Source organism: Salvelinus fontinalis, chromosome 21 (genome assembly GCF_029448725.1).
Source record: "Salvelinus fontinalis isolate EN_2023a chromosome 21, ASM2944872v1, whole genome shotgun sequence".
Taxonomy (NCBI): Eukaryota; Metazoa; Chordata; class Actinopteri; order Salmoniformes; family Salmonidae; genus Salvelinus; species Salvelinus fontinalis.
This window is the reverse complement of record NC_074685.1, coordinates 26768644-26789575: the sequence shown is the minus strand read 5'-3', so window position 1 is coordinate 26789575 and position 20932 is coordinate 26768644. Positions and strand designations below refer to the sequence as shown.

At 43.1% G+C, this 20932-nt stretch overlaps 2 protein-coding genes across 2 annotated transcripts in view; one reads left to right on the top strand and one right to left on the bottom strand.

Moving 5' to 3' along the window:
• The window catches only part of si:ch211-127i16.2 (probable flavin-containing monoamine oxidase A), a 46033-nt gene extending 36401 nt beyond the window's left edge, over nt 1-9632 (bottom strand). Inside the window, 7 exon segments of the mRNA XM_055874011.1 lie at nt 2372-2456; nt 3752-3841; nt 4355-4512; nt 5550-5664; nt 7366-7622; nt 8136-8162; nt 9515-9632. Coding sequence (XP_055729986.1) covers nt 2372-2456; nt 3752-3841; nt 4355-4512; nt 5550-5664; nt 7366-7622; nt 8136-8162; nt 9515-9632 — 850 coding nt within the window.
• Nucleotides 9633-12091: 2459 nt separating this feature from the next.
• vsig8a (V-set and immunoglobulin domain containing 8a) lies at nt 12092-19453 on the top strand. Its single transcript, XM_055874511.1, has 8 exons — nt 12092-12338; nt 13169-13227; nt 13820-13989; nt 14226-14430; nt 15321-15473; nt 15613-15735; nt 15847-15991; nt 18877-19453. Exons 1-8 carry the CDS (start codon nt 12283-12285, stop codon nt 19073-19075), a joined length of 1110 nt encoding a protein of 369 aa, XP_055730486.1. The 5' UTR covers nt 12092-12282; the 3' UTR covers nt 19076-19453.
• Nucleotides 19454-20932: the final 1479 nt, after the last annotated feature.

Below are 20932 nucleotides of genomic sequence, written 5' to 3'. Positions count from 1 at the left end.
AATGTCAGTTAAGACACTTGACATTTAGTCAGCGCATGCTCGGACTACACGTCCTGGTAATCCGTCTGGCCCAGCAGCTTTGTGAATGTTGACCAGTTAAAAGGTCTTACTCACATCGGCTGCAGAGAGCGTGATCACACAGTCGTCCGGAACAGCTGATGCTCTCATGCATGTTTCAGTGTTACTTGCCTCGAAGTGAGCATAGAAGTTATTTAGCTCGTCTGGTAAGCGGCAGCTCTACCCTTGAGCTCAGTGCAAATGTTGCCTGTAATCCATGGCTTCTGGTTGAGGTATGTACATACAGTCACTGTGGGGAAGACGTCCTCGATGCACTTATTGATAAAAGCCAGTGAAGGATGTGGTGTACTCCTCAATGCCATTGGAAGAATCCCGGAACATATTCCAGTCTGTGCTAGCAAAACAGTCCTGTAGTTTAGCGTATGCTTCATCTGACCACTTCTTTATAGACCGAGTCACTGGTGCTTCCTGCTTTAATTTTTGCTTGTATGCATGAATCAGGAGGGTAAAGTTATGGTCAGATTTGCTAAATGGAGGGAGAGGGAGAGTTTTGTACGTGTGGAGTAAAGGTGGTCTAGAATTTTTTTCCCTCTGGTTGCACATTTAACATGCTGGTAGAAATTAGGTAAAACAAATTTAAGTTTCCCTGCATTGATGTCCCCGGGCCACTTGGAGCGCCGCTTCTGGTTGAGCGGTTTCCTGTTTGCTTATGTTAAGGTGGAATACAGCTCATTGAGTGTGGTTTTAGTGCCAGCCTCGGTCTGTGGTGGTATGTAGACAGCTAAAAATACAGATGAAAACTCTCTAGGTAGATAGTGTGGTCTAAAGCTTATCATGAGATGCTCTACCTCAGGCGAGCAAAACATTGACACTTCCTTAGATATCGTGCACCAGCTATTGTTTACAAATATGCATAGGCCCCCGCCCCGGGTCTTACCAGAGGCTGCTGTTCTGTCCTGCCGATAGTGTGTATAACCCGAGTCGTTCAGCCACGACTCGGTGACACATAAGATATTACAGTTTTTAATATCCCATTAGTAGGATAGACGTGCTTTCAGTTCCTCCCATTTATTTTCCAGCGATTGAACGTTAGCTAGCAGAATGGAAGGGCAGATTAGCCACTCGTCGCCTGATCCTCACTAGGCATCCTGATCTCTTTCCGCGAAACCCACGTTTCCTTTTCCAGCGAATCACAGGGATCTGGGCCTGGTCGGGTGTCCATAGTATATCCCTCGTGTCCGACTCATTGAAGAAGAACTCCTTGTACAATTTGAGGTGAGCAATCCCAGTTCTGATGTCCAGAAGCTCTTTTCGGTCATAAGAGCCGGTAGCAGCAAAATTATGTACAAAACAAGTTATGAACAATGCGAAAAAACGAATAAAATAGCATTGTTGGTTAAGAGCCGACTTTAATCAGAACCTTGCTCCTTGTCAAGGTCAGCTTAATGCCAAGATCTGTCCATACCCAGCTTCCTCTGACTGGAAATGCCAGGGTAGTTTCCAGGGCACCTGCATTTCAAATTGAACGTGTCACACAAATGACTTTGAGCGTCACTCACTTATTTTATTTATCCTTCACCCCTCTTTTTGGATAGACATCTAAATTACTGCACAGGCTCTGGTTTTATGAGTCCCTGTCACCTGTCAGGCTGCCTCCATAGCTGATTCAGAGTCAGCAGGCCACTGGCAACAGAGACCGGCCAATCCCTGCTGCATAATTCAATGCTGTTCCCAGATCTGTCTCATTAAGTGTCCTGGCTGGGGTCCATGGCTCCAGCAGAAGGTTCTATGCGTTCTCTGGTTTCTTGGTACCTGGCAGTGGGGCCATGCCTTCACCCCACCATTCCTCTATCCCACCTCCTAAGTATGAGTTACTGGAATCAGGGTCTTGTCATATCTGCTTGGCTGCCCTGTTCAACACACTTTAGTGGCTTGCCTTTGAGTGTCTGTCGGGGCGACAGAGGTGGGGTGACAGAGGTGGGGTGACAGAGGTGGGGCGACAGAGGTGGGGCGACAGAGGTGGGGCGACAGAGGTGGGGAGACAGAGGTGGGGAGACAGAGGTGGGGAGACAGAGGTGGGGAGACAGAGGTGGGGCGACAGAGGTGGGGCGACAGAGGTGGGGCGACAGAGGTGGGGCGACAGAGGTGGGGCGACAGAGGTGGGGAGACAGAGGTGGGGCGACAGAGGTGGGGAGACAGAGGTGGGGTGACAGAGGTGGGGTGACAGAGGTGGGGCGACAGAGGTGGGGTGACAGAGGTGGGGTGACAGAGGTGGGGAGACAGAGGTGGGGCGCAGAGGTGGGGCAACAGAGGTGGGACACCCACACACACACACCCACACACACACACTGACCTGCCAGGTGAGGAGGGCAGGTGACAATCACTGCTCTGCACAGGTAGGAGTGGGTGGCTGTCATCACCTTGGGCCGCTCAGCGTCCTGTGGGACAGACACACACATGCATGTACTGTACATGAATACGAGCACACAGTCAAATCAAATCACAAACACATATAATAGTGTGTACATCTGTACTATACAGCACAGTAGCTGTGACAGACAGGCAGCAGTAGTATTCCTCTCCTGTAAGCCAGGCCAGACCAAACCAGGCAGCACTCCGGGGGCTATCTGATCTGAGGAGCCCATTGAGATGACCAGCACAGAGATATGGAGGCACAGTGGATTTTATAGATGGCCCTGGAGGGCAGGGCCCCGGTGAGAAATATAATAGTGCCGTCCATTATGGATGACTAAAACTCTGGACACTCCGGGGAAGCCAATATGTTCTTATTAAGGGAGAACGCTGTGGGGCCAGCAGTGTAAAGCCAAGTGGTACCATGGTCATGCAGCACAGAGGACATGAAAGGAATCATTGAGTTGTTTTGAAAGCCTCATTAGGGTGGTGCATTTATATGGTCCTTTTACCTTGTAAATAATCAAGTGTTTTGTCATTTTAACCCTTTAAATAATCATATTTTTAGAGAATGGCTATTAGATGTTCCTTTTAACCTATCACGTGAGCAAAGTCTATTTTGGTCTCTATTATCATTTTTATAGATAGGGTAATTTCCTGTAAACTGCCTTTCATCTACAGTAACTAGCCAAATGTATGACCTTTTATCCACTTCCACCATGTACACAAACACTCAAAGGTCACAGAGTGTCTACACTCAATAGGCTAACACACATCTCCAGTGAAGCAATGCAATGCCAGTGCTCGGTGGTGCCTCTCAGTAGCATGAGAGAGAGAGAGAGAAATAAAGAGAGAGAGAGAGAGAGAGAAATAAAGAGAGAGAGAGAGAGAGAGAAATAAAGAGAGAGAGAGAGAGAGAGAGAGAGAGAGTAGAGAGAGAGAGAGAGAGAGAGATGAGAGAGAGAGAGAGAGAGAGAGAGAGAGAGAGAGAGAGAGAGAGAGAGAGAGAGAGAGAGAGAGAGAGAGAGAGAGAGAGAGAGAGAGAGAGAGAGAGAGAGAGAGAGAGAGAGAGGAGAGAGAGAGAGAGAGAGAGAGAGAGAGAGAGAGGAGAGAGAGAGAGAGAGAGAGAGGGAGAGAGAGATGAGAGAGAGAGAGTGAGAGAGAGAGAGAGAGAGAGAGAGAGAGAGAGAGAGAGAGAGAGAGAGAGAGAGGAGCGGAACAGACAGAGCCCCACAGGAGATGGCTTGTTCCCTGTCTGAAGTGACTGTTATCTCAGTGTCACACCTCGTCACTCACTGAGTGAGCTGTTACTGTACGTTACCTGCCATATGGCCGTCACAGCCTGGCCCAGCCGGACACTCTCCCTCCCAATCTGCTGGGCTAAACACTCTGACAGCTGCTGGGTTCCCCCCTGTGGACACAGAGTAGCCTTACAGTCCAATGTCTGTGTAGTGACAAGACGTGTAGACCTTCAGTGAGCTGAGTTTCATTAGGTAGGTGGTAAGCAAGCAATATCCAGATCCAAGTGCCACAAAAATCGAATGCAGTTTCTCTCTTTCTATCTCTGGCTGTCCCAGTAACTTTTTCTCTTTCCCTTTCTCTATCTCTCTATACTGTACATGACTCTTCCCTAAATCTCTCCAGCTCTCTTTTCAATGTCTCGTTCTCAAAGACACAACGGAACAGGAGAATTTTCCTGTTTTTCCATAGAGAGTAACGGAAGTCACTTCTATGACTCCTATGTCATTGGTGGAGCTGCAATTCCCCAATTCCCAACCCACTCTACTCCTCTCCCTAACCCAATCTGTGAGGGTCAAAAGACCCTCTGGACTCAAGTCACCACCACCATCAGCGGTCCCCTACTGTACCCCATGTGGAGCCAGAGAGAGAGGCAGAGATAGCGGTAGAGCCCATCCCAGCTCACCTTGACCCTGAACTCCTGTGCTGAGCCTGGGGTGCTTTCCAGCAGGCACAGGACGCCTCCAGCTGCTGCAGCATACATCAGGAAGTAGAGGAAGGACATCTGATTGGGCTCCATGCCAAACACAACCCAGCTGCACACACCCATCTCCTCCTACATCTCTGGAGACAGGGAGACAGAGACAGGGAGACAGAGAGACAGAGAGACAGAGAGACAGAGACAGGGAGACAGAGAGACAGAGAGACAGAGACAGGGAGACAGAGAGACAGAGACAGGGAGACAGAGAGACAGAGAGACAGAGACAGGGGGACAGAGAGACAGGAAGACAGAGAGACAGGGAGACAGAGAGACAGAGAGACAGGGAGACAGGGAGACAGAGAGACAGAGACAGGGAGACAGAGAGACAGAGACAGGGAGACAAAGACAGGGAGACAGAGAAACAGAGACAGGGAGAGAGAGACAGAGAGACAGAGAAAGGGAGACAGGGAGACAGAGAGACAGAGAGACAGAGAGACAGGGAGACAGGGAGACAGAGAGACAGAGACAGAGAGACAGAGAGACAGGGAGACAGAGAGACAGAGAGACCGAGACAGGGAGACAGAGAGACAGAGAGACAGGGAGACAGGGAGACAGAGAGACAGAGAGACAGAGAGACAGAGAGACAGAGAGACAGGGAGACAGGGAGACAGGGAGACAGGGAGACAGAGAGACAGAGAGACAGAGAGACCAAAACTTATATAGCTCAGTATTTGTATTATTATTTATTTCCTCATCTTCATCAAGGGTGCCAATCATTTTTGACCTGACTATACATAATAGATGGTTTTTCTAAGAGATGTGGCCATCCATCACCCAAGCCCTTTGGCTGTGCCTGAGGCAGGATGCACATTACCCAGGAACACTTGAGAGCATCCTCTAGGCACGGTAGGGGAAAATCAAATCCATTCATTTTCTAGCAGGGCAAACGTACAGTGGAACACACAATTCTGGAAAGCTCTGAATCTGTAATTATCTCAATTTTAAACACTTCGACCTGATTTTTCGTTGGTTCTCGCGGTATCTTGACCCAAACGTTGGACTGTATCCCAGCTCTGCTGTTGTCTATACCCACACTATTAAACAACAAGGACAATTTAAAAATCGACAACAAGTCTTTGGTTTACATGCCCTGTGAAGTGTGAGAGGTGGTGCTGCTCACCTTCTGTCCAGGCATGTTTCTCTGTTTAGGAGTGTAGGGTCATACTGTCCAACTCCTGGGCATTGGGGGTCTTCATGGGGTCCTCCACTGACACTGTGGAACTCAACCTGTCAATCTGACACACAGCACATACATGTATAAACACACATGAATCGTCTAAACCACTGAGACAGCTAAACGGTCATTGATGTATAAAGGAATATAACATTATTAAACTATTCATCATTTCTGCTCTGGCCTTGGAAGTATTCTTGAAGCCCTTTTTTTATCTTCCTGGTGTTCACTGGATGCGTTAATGTAACGGTGTTGCTTCCATTCCTCTTGCCTCAACCTGGGCTCGAACCAGGGATGCTCTGAACAGATCGACGGTCACGAAGCAATGTTACTGTCACTCTACAAAAGTCGCAGCTATTGTTGAGCGAGGGAAACAACTTCTTCAAGGTCTCAGAGCGGGTGACGTCACCAATTGAACGTAACTAGCACGCAACGCTAACTTGCAAGCCATTTCACATTGGCTACATTAACATTGTGTTTCTGTGCCATCATTATGACGCAAGACCACACTCACATTAACACAGCATGATTCATTTAGAAAATAATTAACACATCCCATTTAGGGCATCACATCAATTCATCACATAATTAACAAAACTACTAGGACGATGTTGATTAAGTTCATCTCAAAATACAATACAAACACTTAATTACTTTTCTAGACAAACAAATTCATGTTTGTCTAGTATTCATTTGTTTAAGTGAGTCATCAGCACAGGCTGAGTATTTTAATTAGCTGTTTCTCAGTGTGATTTACTGTTAGTTAGACCAGAGGTTTTATAACTTCTTTGGAACCCCCAGCATTTTGCATGAATTTTAACTATTCCACAGCTAGCACACCTGATTCAACTTGTCAACTAATTTTCAAGCCCTTGAATATCTGAATCTGGCAACATACAACAAGTTCAACGATTTTACTGAGTTACAGTTCATATAAAGAAATCAGTCAATTGAAATCAATTAATTTGGCCCTAATCTATGGATTTCACATGACTGGGCAGGGACACAGGCATGGGTGGGCCTGGGAGGGCATAGCCCCACCCACTTGGGAGCCAGGCCCACTCACTGGGGAGTCAGGTCCAGCCAATCAGAATTAGTTTTCCTCCCAAACCGCATTATTACAGACAGAAATATTCCTCAGTTTCATCAGCTGTCCGGGTGGCTGGTCTCAGACAATATCGCAGGTGAAGAAGCCGGATATGGAGGTCCTAAACTGGCGTGGTTACACGTGATCTGCGGTTGTGAAGCCGGTTAAACGTACTGTCAAATTCTCTAAAATGACGTTACATTCTCTGGCAGCAGTTGTGGTGGACATTCCTGCAGGCAGCATGCCAATTGCAAGCTCCCTCAAAACTTGAGACATTTGTGGCATTGTGTTGTGTGACAAAATTGCACATTTTAGAGTGGCCTTTTATTGTCCCCAGCACAAGGTGCACCTGTGTAATGATCACGCTGTTTAATCAGCTTCATGATACGCTACACCTGTCAGGTGGATTGATTATCTTGGCAAAGAAGAAATGCTCACTAACAGTGATGTAAACAAATTTGTGCACAAAATTTGAGAGAAATAAACTGTGTATGGAACATTTCTGGGATCTTTTATTTCAGCTCATGAAACATGGGAACGATACATTGCGTTTATATTTTTATGTTCAGTATGATTCAGGGCTACAACACAATTGTGAAATGTCTGGAGATCCCAGAGGAGAGGTTTGAAAACTACCGAGTTAGAATACCTTGTGGCTTGGTTGTGACCTGCAACAACGAGCTGTGACAGGTCCAGTAGCACCAGTGTAGAGAGGGCAGGGATACTGGTGCTGCTGGTGCGAACCTTGGCATGAGGACCACCAACGTGGTGCACTTTCTTGCCTATAGTGTATTGTGTGTAGACCTCCATGCCAAACTCCTGAATGAGGTCCATGACGTGTGTCTGAGTGCTGATGTAAGAGGGACAACAACAGTTAGATTAGCAAAGTGATAATCTTTTGACTTTGATCTTAACAGCAAGGTCAACTGAGACTAAATATAAATCAACCCACTGGGCAAAGAAGTTAATTCAACGTCTATTCCACGTTGGTTCAACGTAATTTGACGTGGACGTTTTTGGGATTCAACCAGTGTGTGCCCAGTGGGAACATACATTGTCCATTATTTCATCAAAAATGTTTCAGTTAATTTATTAATTTCCTGATTTGAATGTGCTGAAAATAAATCTATGATGAAGCTGATTATTTATCCAACCTGAGGCTCAGAAGTGTGATTCTGGTATGCACCCTCCCTCTTTTATCACAGTCCACTAAAGTCTCTAAACTCCTGAGAGTGACACATTTAAACTGATGTGGTGCCTGTCAAATAATCACTTTCTTTTCCATTAATAAATAATAGTCTGTTCCATGTTCTGACTGCATCCCTCTACTACCGTAGGTCTAAGAGGTTTCCCATGATCGCACACAGACCTGTCCTCTTTGCACCACCTGACAGACTACACAATGACAACCGCCTTAGCTGCCTGGGTGCAGCAGTGGCCTCTACCAGTCTTCGCTCCAGGTCGATAGTAATCTATATAATCGTTCTAAGCCTGTGTCTAAGTGCGTCCCAGTAAGTCGATTTGTAATGATTTCTGTCCTGGATGAAGTCCACTATTATTCTCCTGTAGTAATCATGCCTCCTTTTTGGGGTGTATTGATAGCAGCTTTTGTGATTTCCTCAAAGCTCTCCTACTTTGCCGTACTCTCAGAACACAGATATGTTCTGTTCTGTTCATTTCCTCCAATAGCTTGGGAATGTGACTATGTGAGAGGGAATTTCATGGGCCTTTTTCATAGGCTTATACAGTATAATGGAATATCAATGACTGAAATGTACTGTACTACTTGGCACTTCCACTTGTCATCCTTATGAATGTAAACTATGTATGAACTTTGTTTCTTTCCAAAGGTAAGCAAAGATCAGTCAGTCCATGTTCAATGTACTGCAAAGAGGCACATTAATTCCCTTCATAATGCCACTGCTCTGCTTGGCTGGATGACAAATTACCATTGATTAATTGTTCTTCATTACTTCACCATTCATCATTTAGACAATATTGTTGGGATGAAGCTACATGATGACAGGTTTGGTTTCTTTGTAAATGTAATCCATTAGTTAGTTACCTGTCCAAAATTGTAATCATTAATTAATGTAATTTGAGGATTACCCAAACTCAAATGGAACAAACTTTTTCAATGCTGAATTGAACATCAATGAGAAAACAGAAAGGTCTCATGAATGTATTTTTCCACCCAAACATCCTTTCTGAATTATATAGTAATCCAAGAAAGAATCACCTAGTTTTTCCAAAAGTATTTGTTTACAGTTAGTTCTTTTGTAGGCACAACCAGATTACATGTAGGCCTAACTGATTACTCACCCTACATTGATTATGAAGTTAGGCTAAACCCAATTGTAACACCTCCAATGTACAAATAATTTAGCATTTACCCCTACCGCACTGAGTGACATGGCACCATTCCAAGTAAACTCAGTGGTAGAGGTAACATAGTAAATGTAAATTCGGGATACGCCTATGAATATGTTATGTTTTGTATAATTTATGGATGTCCATCATCGATTTAGTTTGATATGAATTGCAATTCGTAACTTAACATACGAATTGTAATTGGTACAATATGTTACGAATTGAAATGTGTACAATTCAGTGTTGCCTTATAATTCTGTTACGAATTGTTAAAATATTTCATAATCTTGGACTGTAATTTCTGCTCCTCAAAAATTAGCCCGTAAACAAATGACAGGCTACAACTTAATTTCTATGACTGCAAATGGGACGCGTCGAAGCCGCTGTCACAGGCTAGATGTGGAGAACGTTGATTGTTTCGCTGCATAATGAATGCCAAACAGTTTTGACAAACCTTTTCCTTCCAGAATTAATATTCTGAGTTTGCCATTTCTCTTCCGCAGAGTCTGAGCAGCACTCAGTCCTGACAGCCCAGCGCCGACAATAACAACATCCCATGTTTCTTCAGTCATGGCTGCAAAACTCTGAAAACTTGGACTATTGTCACGATTGTCAAAGGGACTGAGAGAGGACCAAGGCGCAGCACGTGGAAAGTACATCTTCTCTTTATTAGAAGAATGACAAAAGAAACAAAAACAACAAACAGACGAACGTGAAGCTATCAATGACTAAGTGCAAAAACATGCAACATAGACATAGACAATTCCCCACAAACAGCTAAAGCCTATGGTTGCCTTAAATATGGCTCCCAATCAGAGACAACAATAACCAGCTGTCTCTAATTGAGACCCAAACTTTCCTAGATACCTACACTCAACCATAGACACAGCTAGACTTCTATACTAAACATAAACCCAACTACTCTAATAAACCCCCTAAACTTTACAACCACCCTAGACACTACAAAAAAACACATACATTCCCCATGTCACACCCTGACCTAACTAAAATAATTAAGAAAACAAAGAATACTAAGGCCAGGGCGTGACAACTATTCTAATTTAGCTGTTGGCTAAATGTTTCGTACTGAAGACTGTAACTGCTTTATCAAATGTTTACATCAGATAAGTCGTTTACATAATCGAGCCGTAAACAGTCATGTGGATGACTTCGGGACTGGAAGAAAAAACCCAACAGCATATAGCCTAGTTGGCACCCCATGCATGATTTAGCAAAACTGGGTAGAATGTCATGAAGGCCCAATGCATAGGCTACAGATTAGCTCCATATGTGTAGGCTACAGATTAGCTCCATATGTGTAGGCTACAGATTAGCTCCATATGTGTAGGCTACAGATTAGCTCCATATGTGTAGGCTATAGTTTAGCTCCATATATGTAGGCTACAGATTAGCTCCATATGTGTAGGCTACAGATTAGCGCCATATGTGTAGGCTATAGATTAGCTCCATATGTGTAGGCTACAGACTAGCTCCATATGTGTAGGCTATAGTTTAGCTCCATATGTGTAGGCTATAGTTTAGCTCCATATGTGTAGGCTACAGATTAGCTCCATATGTGTAGGCTATAGATTAGCTCCATATGTGTAGGCTATAGTTTAGCTCCATATGTGTAGGCTATAGATTAGCTCCATATGTGTAGGCTATAGTTTAGCTCCATATGTGTAGGCTACAGATTAGCTCCATATGTGTAGGCTACAGATTAGCTCCATATGTGTAGGCTACAGATGAGCTCCATATGTGTAGGCTACAGATGAGCTCCATATGTGTAGGCTACAGATTAGCTCCATATGTGTAGGCTATAGATTTGCTCCATATGTGTAGGCTATAGTTTTCTGTGCAGTTATTGCCTGTTGCCCCAGGCTTCTATGCACAGATCTGATTTATTCTCAATATTATTTTCATTTTAACACTGAATCCAACAGTCACAGTCTAGTCCTTGACCTGCGGTATATCACAACAATTATAGATACATCATGGCTCTTCTTTTAGTAACATATTGCTTCAACCCTCCATAAGGCCTACATAAAGCTGCATAAGGATGACATAACACATGTCATGATATTAATGATTTAACACAAACGTTTCCAAGGCAGCAATCTGACTACCAGTCTCACATACTGTAACATGATCATTGGATTAGTAGTGTGAGAAAACAACATTCTCTGGTCTGATGAAACCAAGATTGAACTCTTTGGCATGAATGCCGAGCATCACGTCTGGAGGAAACCTGGCACCATCCCTATGGTGAAGCATGGTGGTGACAGCATCATGCTGTGGGGATGTTTTTCAGTGGCAGGGACTGGGAGTCTGGTCAGGTTTGAGGGAAAGCTGAACGGAGCAAAGTAGAGAGAGATCCTTGATGAAAACCTGCTCCATGTTTCATCTGTCTTCATCTGGGATGGGATACTGCATGTCCAGGAAATTAAAGCCACAAATAATGCTAATGTCATGCAGTTGGTAATGTTACAGGAATATTTATGGACAAACAAGGAAAACCTTATGGTAAATTGTAGTACCTGCTGAGAGGGCTGGCATAATTTAAGGGTTGACTGGGGATTATTTTAGAGGCAATTCATATTAACTGGTCTATTTGTTTTGAGGAAATAGGCAATTCACAGTCACACATGAGGATCTGTGGACTGCATCTCTAAAGAATGTTCTGTTTTGGTTATTTAATATTTTAACGGGAAATGTAGAAGTCACGTTCCAATTACTATAGTTAATTTATCAATTTTAGCCAATTTGGTTGTTTAATCTATTTCATTGATTCACTCCCCACCACACCTTGTGTATCCTGGACTAACCAGTAACCAGATGAATAACCTGTTTGTTGTCACCTGAGACCTGGCTGTTTGGACCACATTACCATGGCCTCCTAGCTCTTTGTTTGAAACCAGAGCTCATCCACAGATGGTAGGCGATAAAGTGAACAAAATATTTGACAAAGAGTGACTATCCACAAAATCGAAACTTTTTCAAAGGTGTGTAACTCTCGTATCGCAGGTGACAATTTATGGCAGTCCACACTAATTCTGGTTTAAGGTTTCTTTGGAAAAAGAAAAACAGGTTTTGATAGAAGACCTGTCCAATGAGATTAGCCTATGCTAATGAGATGGAGGAGGAAGACAGGCATGACCTGCTGTGTCAGAGGGATAGAGAAGAAGACAGTGCAGAAGAGACAGAGAAAGAGAACCTGCCGACATGCTTTGTCGATTGATTGGAATGGTTCTACATTTGGATGAGCAACATTCATTCAGGTGAATTGTGTTCATTGTCACGTTGATTTCCCCTTTGTGCTATTGTGAGCTTTTTAGCTTTTTGGGCTACCTTGTATTGTTTTCAAACCTTGTTATAAAATCAAATCACATTTTATTTGTGACATGCTTTGTAAACAACAGGTTTACAGTGTGCGAAAACACTGTTGTAGTCTATGTGGCTTCAAATAATACAGTTGAAAAATAAATACATTATTGTGGAACTACTGTTTGGGTGCTTTAACCAAAGGGAACATCTAGTTTTAAAACGTTTTGATAAACCTCTCTAAAACAATTGGTATTTCACAAAATACCCTATCCGAGAAGAAATAGCTTATCTAAGCATTTTACTTTATTTTGTTAATATCAGTACATTATCTTTTTGTCTGTAGAAATACTTTGAAATACATGTAGGTTGAACAGAATGTAGGTGTAGCAGATGCAGCTGTATAACTGATGCTTTAGCGTGACGCAGCTCACAAATATATACCTATTTGTTCAGTGTACCTGCTCTTTTTTATACGTTGTCTATTTCAACACTCTGCTTCAAGCCTGTTACACAGTTCCAGTTAGGCAGCAGACAATATAAAGGATACGGTCTACAAAATACTTTTTCTATTATTTTCTCTTCCATCAAGGTTCATTTTGCAATGAAGGTGTGTTTTCACAAATTGTCCCTACACAAACCGGGACGCTCAGAATACCATGTCATGTGCTCATCTAGTTTTCAAGCAGGGCACCACAGAGAGCTATATGTATTTTCAAAGCATTGATATATGTGCTTGTCTGTTCAATGTTGCCATGGTTCAAAATGTCTATCCATGCATTCCTAGCTCTCGCCCATGGTCTTCCATGATCGGGATATGTGCAATCACAGTTTTTCTCAATGCAGGTGAGGAAGAACACCCTACACACAAACACACATGCACACACACACATGCACAGTACTCTGTAAAGAGAGGAAATGATTCATTTCTATTACTAACTTATCCCTGAACTCAACACGGGAAACTGGATTGTTACAGACTGAATAGAACAGTCTCTTTATTCAAGGATGGCAATCATAACACAGTTCATCCCTTGGGTAATGGTCTTCAGGTGTGTTGCCATGGTGGATACTGCCAGTTCACAAGAAGGCTTTTGTCTCTCTCTTGAGGATGTGTGTAATGTAAATGTTGAGTTTGCTTGCATCTTTCAGTTACTTCATTTCAATATGCTTGTCCAACAAACTAACACGAGAACACACAATAACATCTGTTGTTATTATAGAAGTCAAGGATACAGCATTCATGTTGTTTTTTCACCATTTAAAACAACTATAGTCAGGGAGATGTAAATTATAAAGAAGAAGCTGAATACTAAATCTCTCTCCTAAGTTTTCTAAGCAGTAGGCCTACAGTAGTAATTAGTATTAGAAGGTCAAATTCAATAGACTTGAGAAGTTGTCACTAGGGTTCACAGTAACAGTATTTGAATGGCCCTAGCTGGCAGCATGGGGATGCAGCTGACCTCTACTGGTCCTCAGACCCTCCAGAGGGCCCAGGGGGAGAGAATGACCCTGATGTGTACATACACACCTGACCCCTCGGACACTGGAGAGCTGGATATTGAGTGGTCAGTGGTCAGCCCAGATACCACCCAGAAGGACCAACTGGTAAGTGGAACTGAAGTTACCAAGTTATTCTCGGTGAGATCTCAGATTGTTCTATAAAGTTCTCTCCACAACATTTCAAGCAATCACAAAACATGCTGTTAGATAAAGTAGCTGGTTCAAGGATAGAACCAAGTCCATTACTTCCATCTGCTCACCTCTTGTTGCTAAGATATATCAAACATCTGTTGTTTTTTTCCCCCGTTCTTCTGATTTTTCAAATGTTGGGACTTCTTCAGCTGTTGTCCTATGCAGGTGGGAATAAGTACATCCATGGTAACTCTGGTCTAACTAAGGGGCTGGACTTTGCTGCTGGCGACCCTTCCCTGGGTGATGCGTCCCTCTCCATCGCTTTCCTGTCACCAGCCCATTCTGCCACCTACCAGTGTAAAGTCAAGAAGTCACCGGGAGTGGACATGCAGAAAGTGTCCCTGGTCGTGATGGGTGAGACAGACGTTACATTTCAACTTTGGGCTAACGTGTCAACATGCTGCATTATTTAAGCCTGGCTGTTGGTCTCACACCTGTAGTGTAGCTTGGTTTTAGTTAGTTGTGACAACTTGAACTTAAGTTGAATAAGTTCATGAAAATGTGGTTGGTTTTCTCCTCAAGAGAATGTCACCACTCCACATTTTCATTGTCATGTTTTTTTTGACCTCATGAACCTCCACCTGTGCTTCTGAACAACCTCCAAGGTACAGCAAGACCTTCAAACTGAGTATTTCTAAAGTGCTTTCACAAATACAAGTGTCACACTGGAAATGTTATGGACTATTGAGTAGAACAAGTTCAGTTGGAGCTAAAACTTCCTCACAGTTACTGCAGCTTTAAGTCAGTTCTATTTTTCTGTGCTTCGCCATTCTCGTTCTCAACCGAAGTTTCCTATCCTTTTTTTCTTTTACCTTTTGTCTTTTACCTTTTGTCTGCACTTTTTTTTCACTGTGCCGCTCTTCAATCCTTTCTGTCTATCTCCCTCCCTGCATATAATAGAGCGGTATTGTGTGTGGTGGAAAAATAAGCTTTGGTGAAAAGAAAATACAGTACTACATACACCCTGAATAGGGGCACTAACAAAAAAGTGGCCTTGTTTTCAAACAATGGAAACAAAGCTTACCTCAGAAAGTGTCAGAGACCTGTCATTCTCTACCCTGACAAGCAAAGGTGTCGTTGGCTTTATTTAATAAATACAATGTAGTTACCCTAAATGTAATATTCCAGATGTGTCTTTTTTCTAATGTTAAGGTAGAAATAAGCACTGTCCTCTTTAATGTATTCAGTTGTTTTAAACTGTGACAGAGCGGATATTTGTGTAATTATTATTCCTTTGTCGTCAGTGCGTCCTTCGGTCCCTAAATGCTGGGTGGAGGGTGGGGAGGCAGTGGGGGAGACTGTCTCCCTGCACTGCAAGTCATCCGAGGGGTCCTCTCCCCTCAACTACGCATGGAAGAGAGAAAGAGGAGGTCCCATTCCACCCTCAGCCACACAGAGTAAGTCTGACCTTTACTGGTTTCATGGTGAATTACAGCATCAAAGCACATTTGAACAGAAACTGTATCTAAGCTGACTGTTCATGCAATGAAAAATAAATGTGTTCATTGCTGCTCTTCATACTTTGTGATCCATGAGACCGTGTGACTGGGGAGTTGTTGATCAGCAATCACTCTGAGAGCTTTGTGGGGATTTACATGTGTGAGGTGACCAATGCTGTGGGGGACGAGAGGTGCAGAGTCAAACTGACAGCTAACAAACGTAGGTACCACCTCAGTCACTCATTCAGTCAATCCCTCACTCATTCACGTTTAAAGCACAAAAAAGTAAAAAAGTTCCTTCACCTGGTGCTTGTTCCCTCCATCTCCCTAGCCCCTAACAGAGCAGGAGTGATAGCTGGTACTGTGGTAGGTTGTCTACTGCTCATCATCATTCTGGCGATACTCATATGGCTCCTCATCTACAAGTGTGATGCAAGGTTCACACGGTATGAGAAGGAAGTGTCTAACGATATCAGGTACTGGAGAATGTACTGTATTCACACTAAGACCATAGATCAGGGATGGGCAACTTTGATGGGGGTGTGGGCCACAAAAATTCTGAACTCATGAGAGGCCGCAGTGGCTCACAGGTCTGCGTACCCACATCCATACCCGCACATGCAGTCAGAACCGGCCTCACTGCAATTCTACAGATGTTGCCATGGGTAGAGAGAATATTTAGCAATTTTATAAATAATTTCATGCAATTCTATTCATTAGTGTGAAACTTCCTGTAATTCTACACATGTTGCTATAGGGTGGGGAGAAATGTTTGCAGTGCAAGAAAAAGTATATGAACCCTTTGGAATTATCTTGATTTCTGTAACGTCTGGAGAGTGATGGGTGTGGAGTCAGACGCAGAGAGCAGAAGGCTGACGGGAAAAACGCCTTTAATGTCCTTTCGTAAAGTAACCAGTTACAAACATGAGTGAAGCCCAAAACACAGGTGCAACAAACCCAAAACCATAGTCACTAAAAATACCGGACAGCGAAAACCCAAAAGAACACAAAGAATACGTCAAATAACAACAAGCCCGCACAAACACCAGCGGGCTAAAGGAACCTAAATAACACCCATCCCAAAACCCCAACAAGGAACAGGTGAAAACAATTAGACAAAAACAAACGAAAAGGAAAAAGGGATCGGTGGCAGCTAGTAGACCGGCGACGACGACCGCCGAGCGCCACCCGAACAGGAAGGGGAGCCACCTTCGGTGGTATTCGTGACAATTTATGCCTTAATTGGTAATAAAATGGTTAAACTCTGAGACTATCAATCCCGAAAGAATAAGAGCAAACCTTAGGTACTAATTACTAGTCTGCAGCTAGAAATTATGTCAACCTGAGATGCGAAGACCGACAACCGCCGAAACACCTATTCTATAAGAACATTTCTGAATGGTACTCTGAAGTATCCATTCTAATTACGAAAGACTTCAGGGAAGCAGAGAAAGACGCTCAGATGAACTTTACAACAGAAAGACGGACGATTCCAACAGAGATCACGACGACACACTGAGCGTAAATATATATTGATTGCAATTATTCCCGAATGAGTGAGTGTTCATGTGCAAAGGATTAGCATTTCAATTATTATAATTATCAACTGTGCAGTGACTCCTTTTTGTCTTTCCCGCCCTTCTCAGTCCACACCCACTTCCCTTTGTCCACCAAGCCGTCATATCGGCTTAGCCCACTAGGGAACCTCCCCTATCATTTCCTTATAACCATATCTACTATTTTTTTTGTTTATGCATTTCTGTGATTGTTTAGTTAGTTAGTAAATAAATGATTAAGACAATTGATGTATGGATGATTCATAGTAAAGGCTGGGTTCGTGCAGATAACCAACAATTTACGACGTTTGGAATGAGACTAACGTGAGGTAAGAATAATTCATTAATTAGAAGACTAATTGATCAGATATTAAAATATCTGAAGTGTTGTATTAGGAAAATTATAACTTTGTAATCTGAAGATTTTCTTTGGTGTCCCGACTTCCTAGTTAATTACATTGACATTATTAGTTTAATCACGTAATAATAATTACAGAGAATTGATTTGATAAAATAACAGTCTTCACTTTAATGATGCCAAAGATACGACAAGTGTCGGCTAAAGACTATCAGAAATCTCTGGAACATGCTAACATCTGTTGACGAATCTACAATAAGTAAAACACTAAACAAGAATGGTGTTGATGGGAGGACACCGAAGAAGCCACTGCTGTCCAATAAAAATATTACTGCACGTCTGAAGTTTGTAAAAGAGCATCTGGATGTTCCACAGCGCTACTGGCAAAATATTCTGTGGACAGATTAACTAAAGTTGAGTTGTTTGGATGGAACACACAACACTATGTGTGGAGAAAAAAAGGCACAGCACACCAACATCAAAATTTCATCCCAATTGTAAAGTATGGTGGAGGGAGCATCATGGTTTGAAGCTGCTGTGCTGCCTCAGGGCCTGGACAGCTTGCTATCATCGACGGAAAAATGTATTCCCAAGTTTATCAAGACATTTTGCAGGAGAATGTGAGGCTATCTATCCGCCAATTGAAGCTCAACAGAATTTGGGTGATGCAACAGGACAACGACCCAAAACACCGATGTAAATCAACAACAGAATGGCTTCAACAGGAGAAAATACACCTTCCTGACCTCAACCTGATTGAGATGCTGTGGCATGACCTCAAGAGAGCGGTTCACACCAGACACCCAAAGAATATTGCTGAAGTGAAACTGTTTTATAAAGAGGAATGGTCCAAAATGTCTCCTTTGGTAGTTATTGCTGCCAAAGGAGGGTCAACCAGTTATTAAATCCAAGGGTTCACATACTTTTTCCACCCTGCACTGTGAATGTTTACATGGTGTATTCAGTAAAGACATGAAAACATATACTTTTTTGTGTGTTATTAGTTTAAGCAGACTGTGTTTGTCTATTGTTGTGACTTAGATGAAGATCATATCAAATTGTATGAGCAATTTATGCAGAAGTCCAGGTCATTCCAAAGGGTTCACATACCTTTTTTTGTCACTGTAGTTTTTAGAGTAACCAACCAATCCAAAAATGTTGTGCTAACATGGGATAACTGAGTGACTGTCAGTGACTGACATAACAAGAAAAAAACTGCTGATACACAATCACATTTTTTTTATTGCACCTTGTGTATTCTACTATTGTAAGTCTCAACAGTAAGTTAAGACCTCAATTGAGTTTTTAAAATTATATATAAATATACATATCTATATTTAATGCAGGCCCCATGCCAGTTGCCTATCCCTGCTATAGATAGTTCTGTGGCCATACTGCTGTTTCTACTTGCCCTCTTACCCCCCTGCCCCTATTCTTCTTCCCCCAGGGAGGACGTCCCGGCCCCAGAGAGCCGGCCACACAGCCGAGGCAGCAGCCGGGGTGCAAGCCTCCACCCTGGGGTAGCCTACAGCCAGGTGGGCAAGCAACAGACGGGGCACTCAGATCGAGAACACACACACATCCCATCCAGTAGCACTGGATACACACCTGTCAAATATGACAGCAGATACGGCTTCGCTGTATGATCGGAGAGAAAGATGATAACAATCGTGTTTTGCAGGGTGAAATTAGGTACATTCCCTGTTGTGACTTTGAAAGGCATATCATCAGTGGGTTTTAATCATTTTAATCATAAAAGACCATGAGAATTAATTTGAAATGAATACTGTTGATAGATGTTGCTTTGGCATTGGAATAAGATACTACAAAGGAAGCAGAACACACAGAGTTCTTTATTCTCCAAATAATTTTTCTAAGTCATAATATCAAAGCCACAGTCTACGATTTCCAGTGATTCATTTTCATGTAATAAAATATACCATTTGATTTAGCAGAATATTATAATACCTCAATGAGATTGGTATAACATTACCTTATCATAAATAAAAAACAAAGTACTATTACTCAATTTGCTCCTTTTTTAAAATATTTATATTTCACTAGTTTTGTGCACTAGTTTTACAATATATTTTAAAGGTTCACATATTGTCCTTGTAGTAGGACTTTACTATATGTATGTTTAATTTAAATAAATGTCTCATAAAAGTCCAATCTATAATCAGTTACCGAAGCTTCTAAGTGATTCTCACTGTATTACAAGGGAGTGTAAATCCCAACTTTATTAGTCATCCAAGGTCATCATTACATAGGGTATATGAAAGAGTGTACAGAGATGTATAACCACCTGAAGGCGTGGGGCAGACTAGTCTTACGTAGCCAACCCCGATTGGTCACGTTGCAGTGAAGATAAATTCTTAAAATTCATTATTTTACACAATATCTTATCACAGCACTGGCAAACCATGGTTGATCAACTCCCTGAACAAAATGGCTGATCTTTAGACCATCATAATAAGCTAATGTCCTTTCTAGTATTCTATTGTTTTATAGCTCATTCTCATGTTGCCTTACACATTTTGCCACATTTTGGCAAAGATAACTGAACTAAATGACTATCACCCCGTAGCACTCACTTATGTCATCATGAAGTGCTTTGAGAGACTAGTCAAGGATCATATCACCTCCACCTTACCTGCCACCCTAGACCCACTCAATTTACGATGCAATCGCCATCACACTGCCCACTGCCCTATCCCATCTGGACAAGAGAAATGCCTATGTAAGAATGCTGTTCATTGACTACAGCTCAGCATTCAACACCATAGTTCCCTCCAAGCTCATCATTAATTGGGTCCTGGACTTTCTGACGGGCCGCCCTCGGGTGGTGAGGGTAGGAAACAACAGCTCCACTTTGCTGATCCTCAACACTGGGGCCCTGCAGGGGTGCATGCTCAGCCCCCTCCTGTACTCCCTGTTCACCCATGACTGCGTGGCCATGCACGCCTTCAACTCAATCATCAAGTTTGCAGACAACACAACAGTAGTGGGCTAAATTACCAACGACGACGAGACAGCCTACAGGGAGGAGGTGAGGGCACTCGGAGTGTGGTGTCATGAAAACAACCTCTCAATGCCAACAAAACAAAGGAAAGGATCATGGACTTCAGGAAACAGCAGAGGGAGCACCCCCCTTTCCACATCGACAGGACAGCAGTGGAGAAGGTGGAAAGTTTTAAGTTTCTCGGCGTACACATCACGGACAAACTGAAATGGTCCACCCACACAGACAGCGTTGTGAAGAAGGCACAACAGCACCTCTTCAACCTCAGGAGGCTGAAGAAATTTGGCGTGTCACCTACAACCCTCACAAACTTTTACAGGCGCATAATTGAGAGCATCCTGTCGGGATGTATCACCGCCTGGTACGGCAACTACACCGCCCACAACCGCAAGGCTCTCCAGATGGTGGTGCGGTCTGCACAATGCATCACCAGGGGAAAACTACCTGCCCTCCAGGACACTTACAGCACCCGATGTCACGA

Coding starts and splice junctions, on each gene's coding strand:
- vsig8a (XM_055874511.1), top strand. CDS start 12,283: ATGCTTTGTCGATTGATTGGAATGGTTCTACATTTGGATGAGCAACAT. Junction 15,474..15,612: donor TCCACCCTCAGCCACACAGA/GTAAGTCTGACC, acceptor GTGATCCATGAG/ACCGTGTGACTGGGGAGTTG. Junction 15,992..18,876: donor GAAGTGTCTAACGATATCAG/GTACTGGAGAAT, acceptor TTCTTCCCCCAG/GGAGGACGTCCCGGCCCCAG.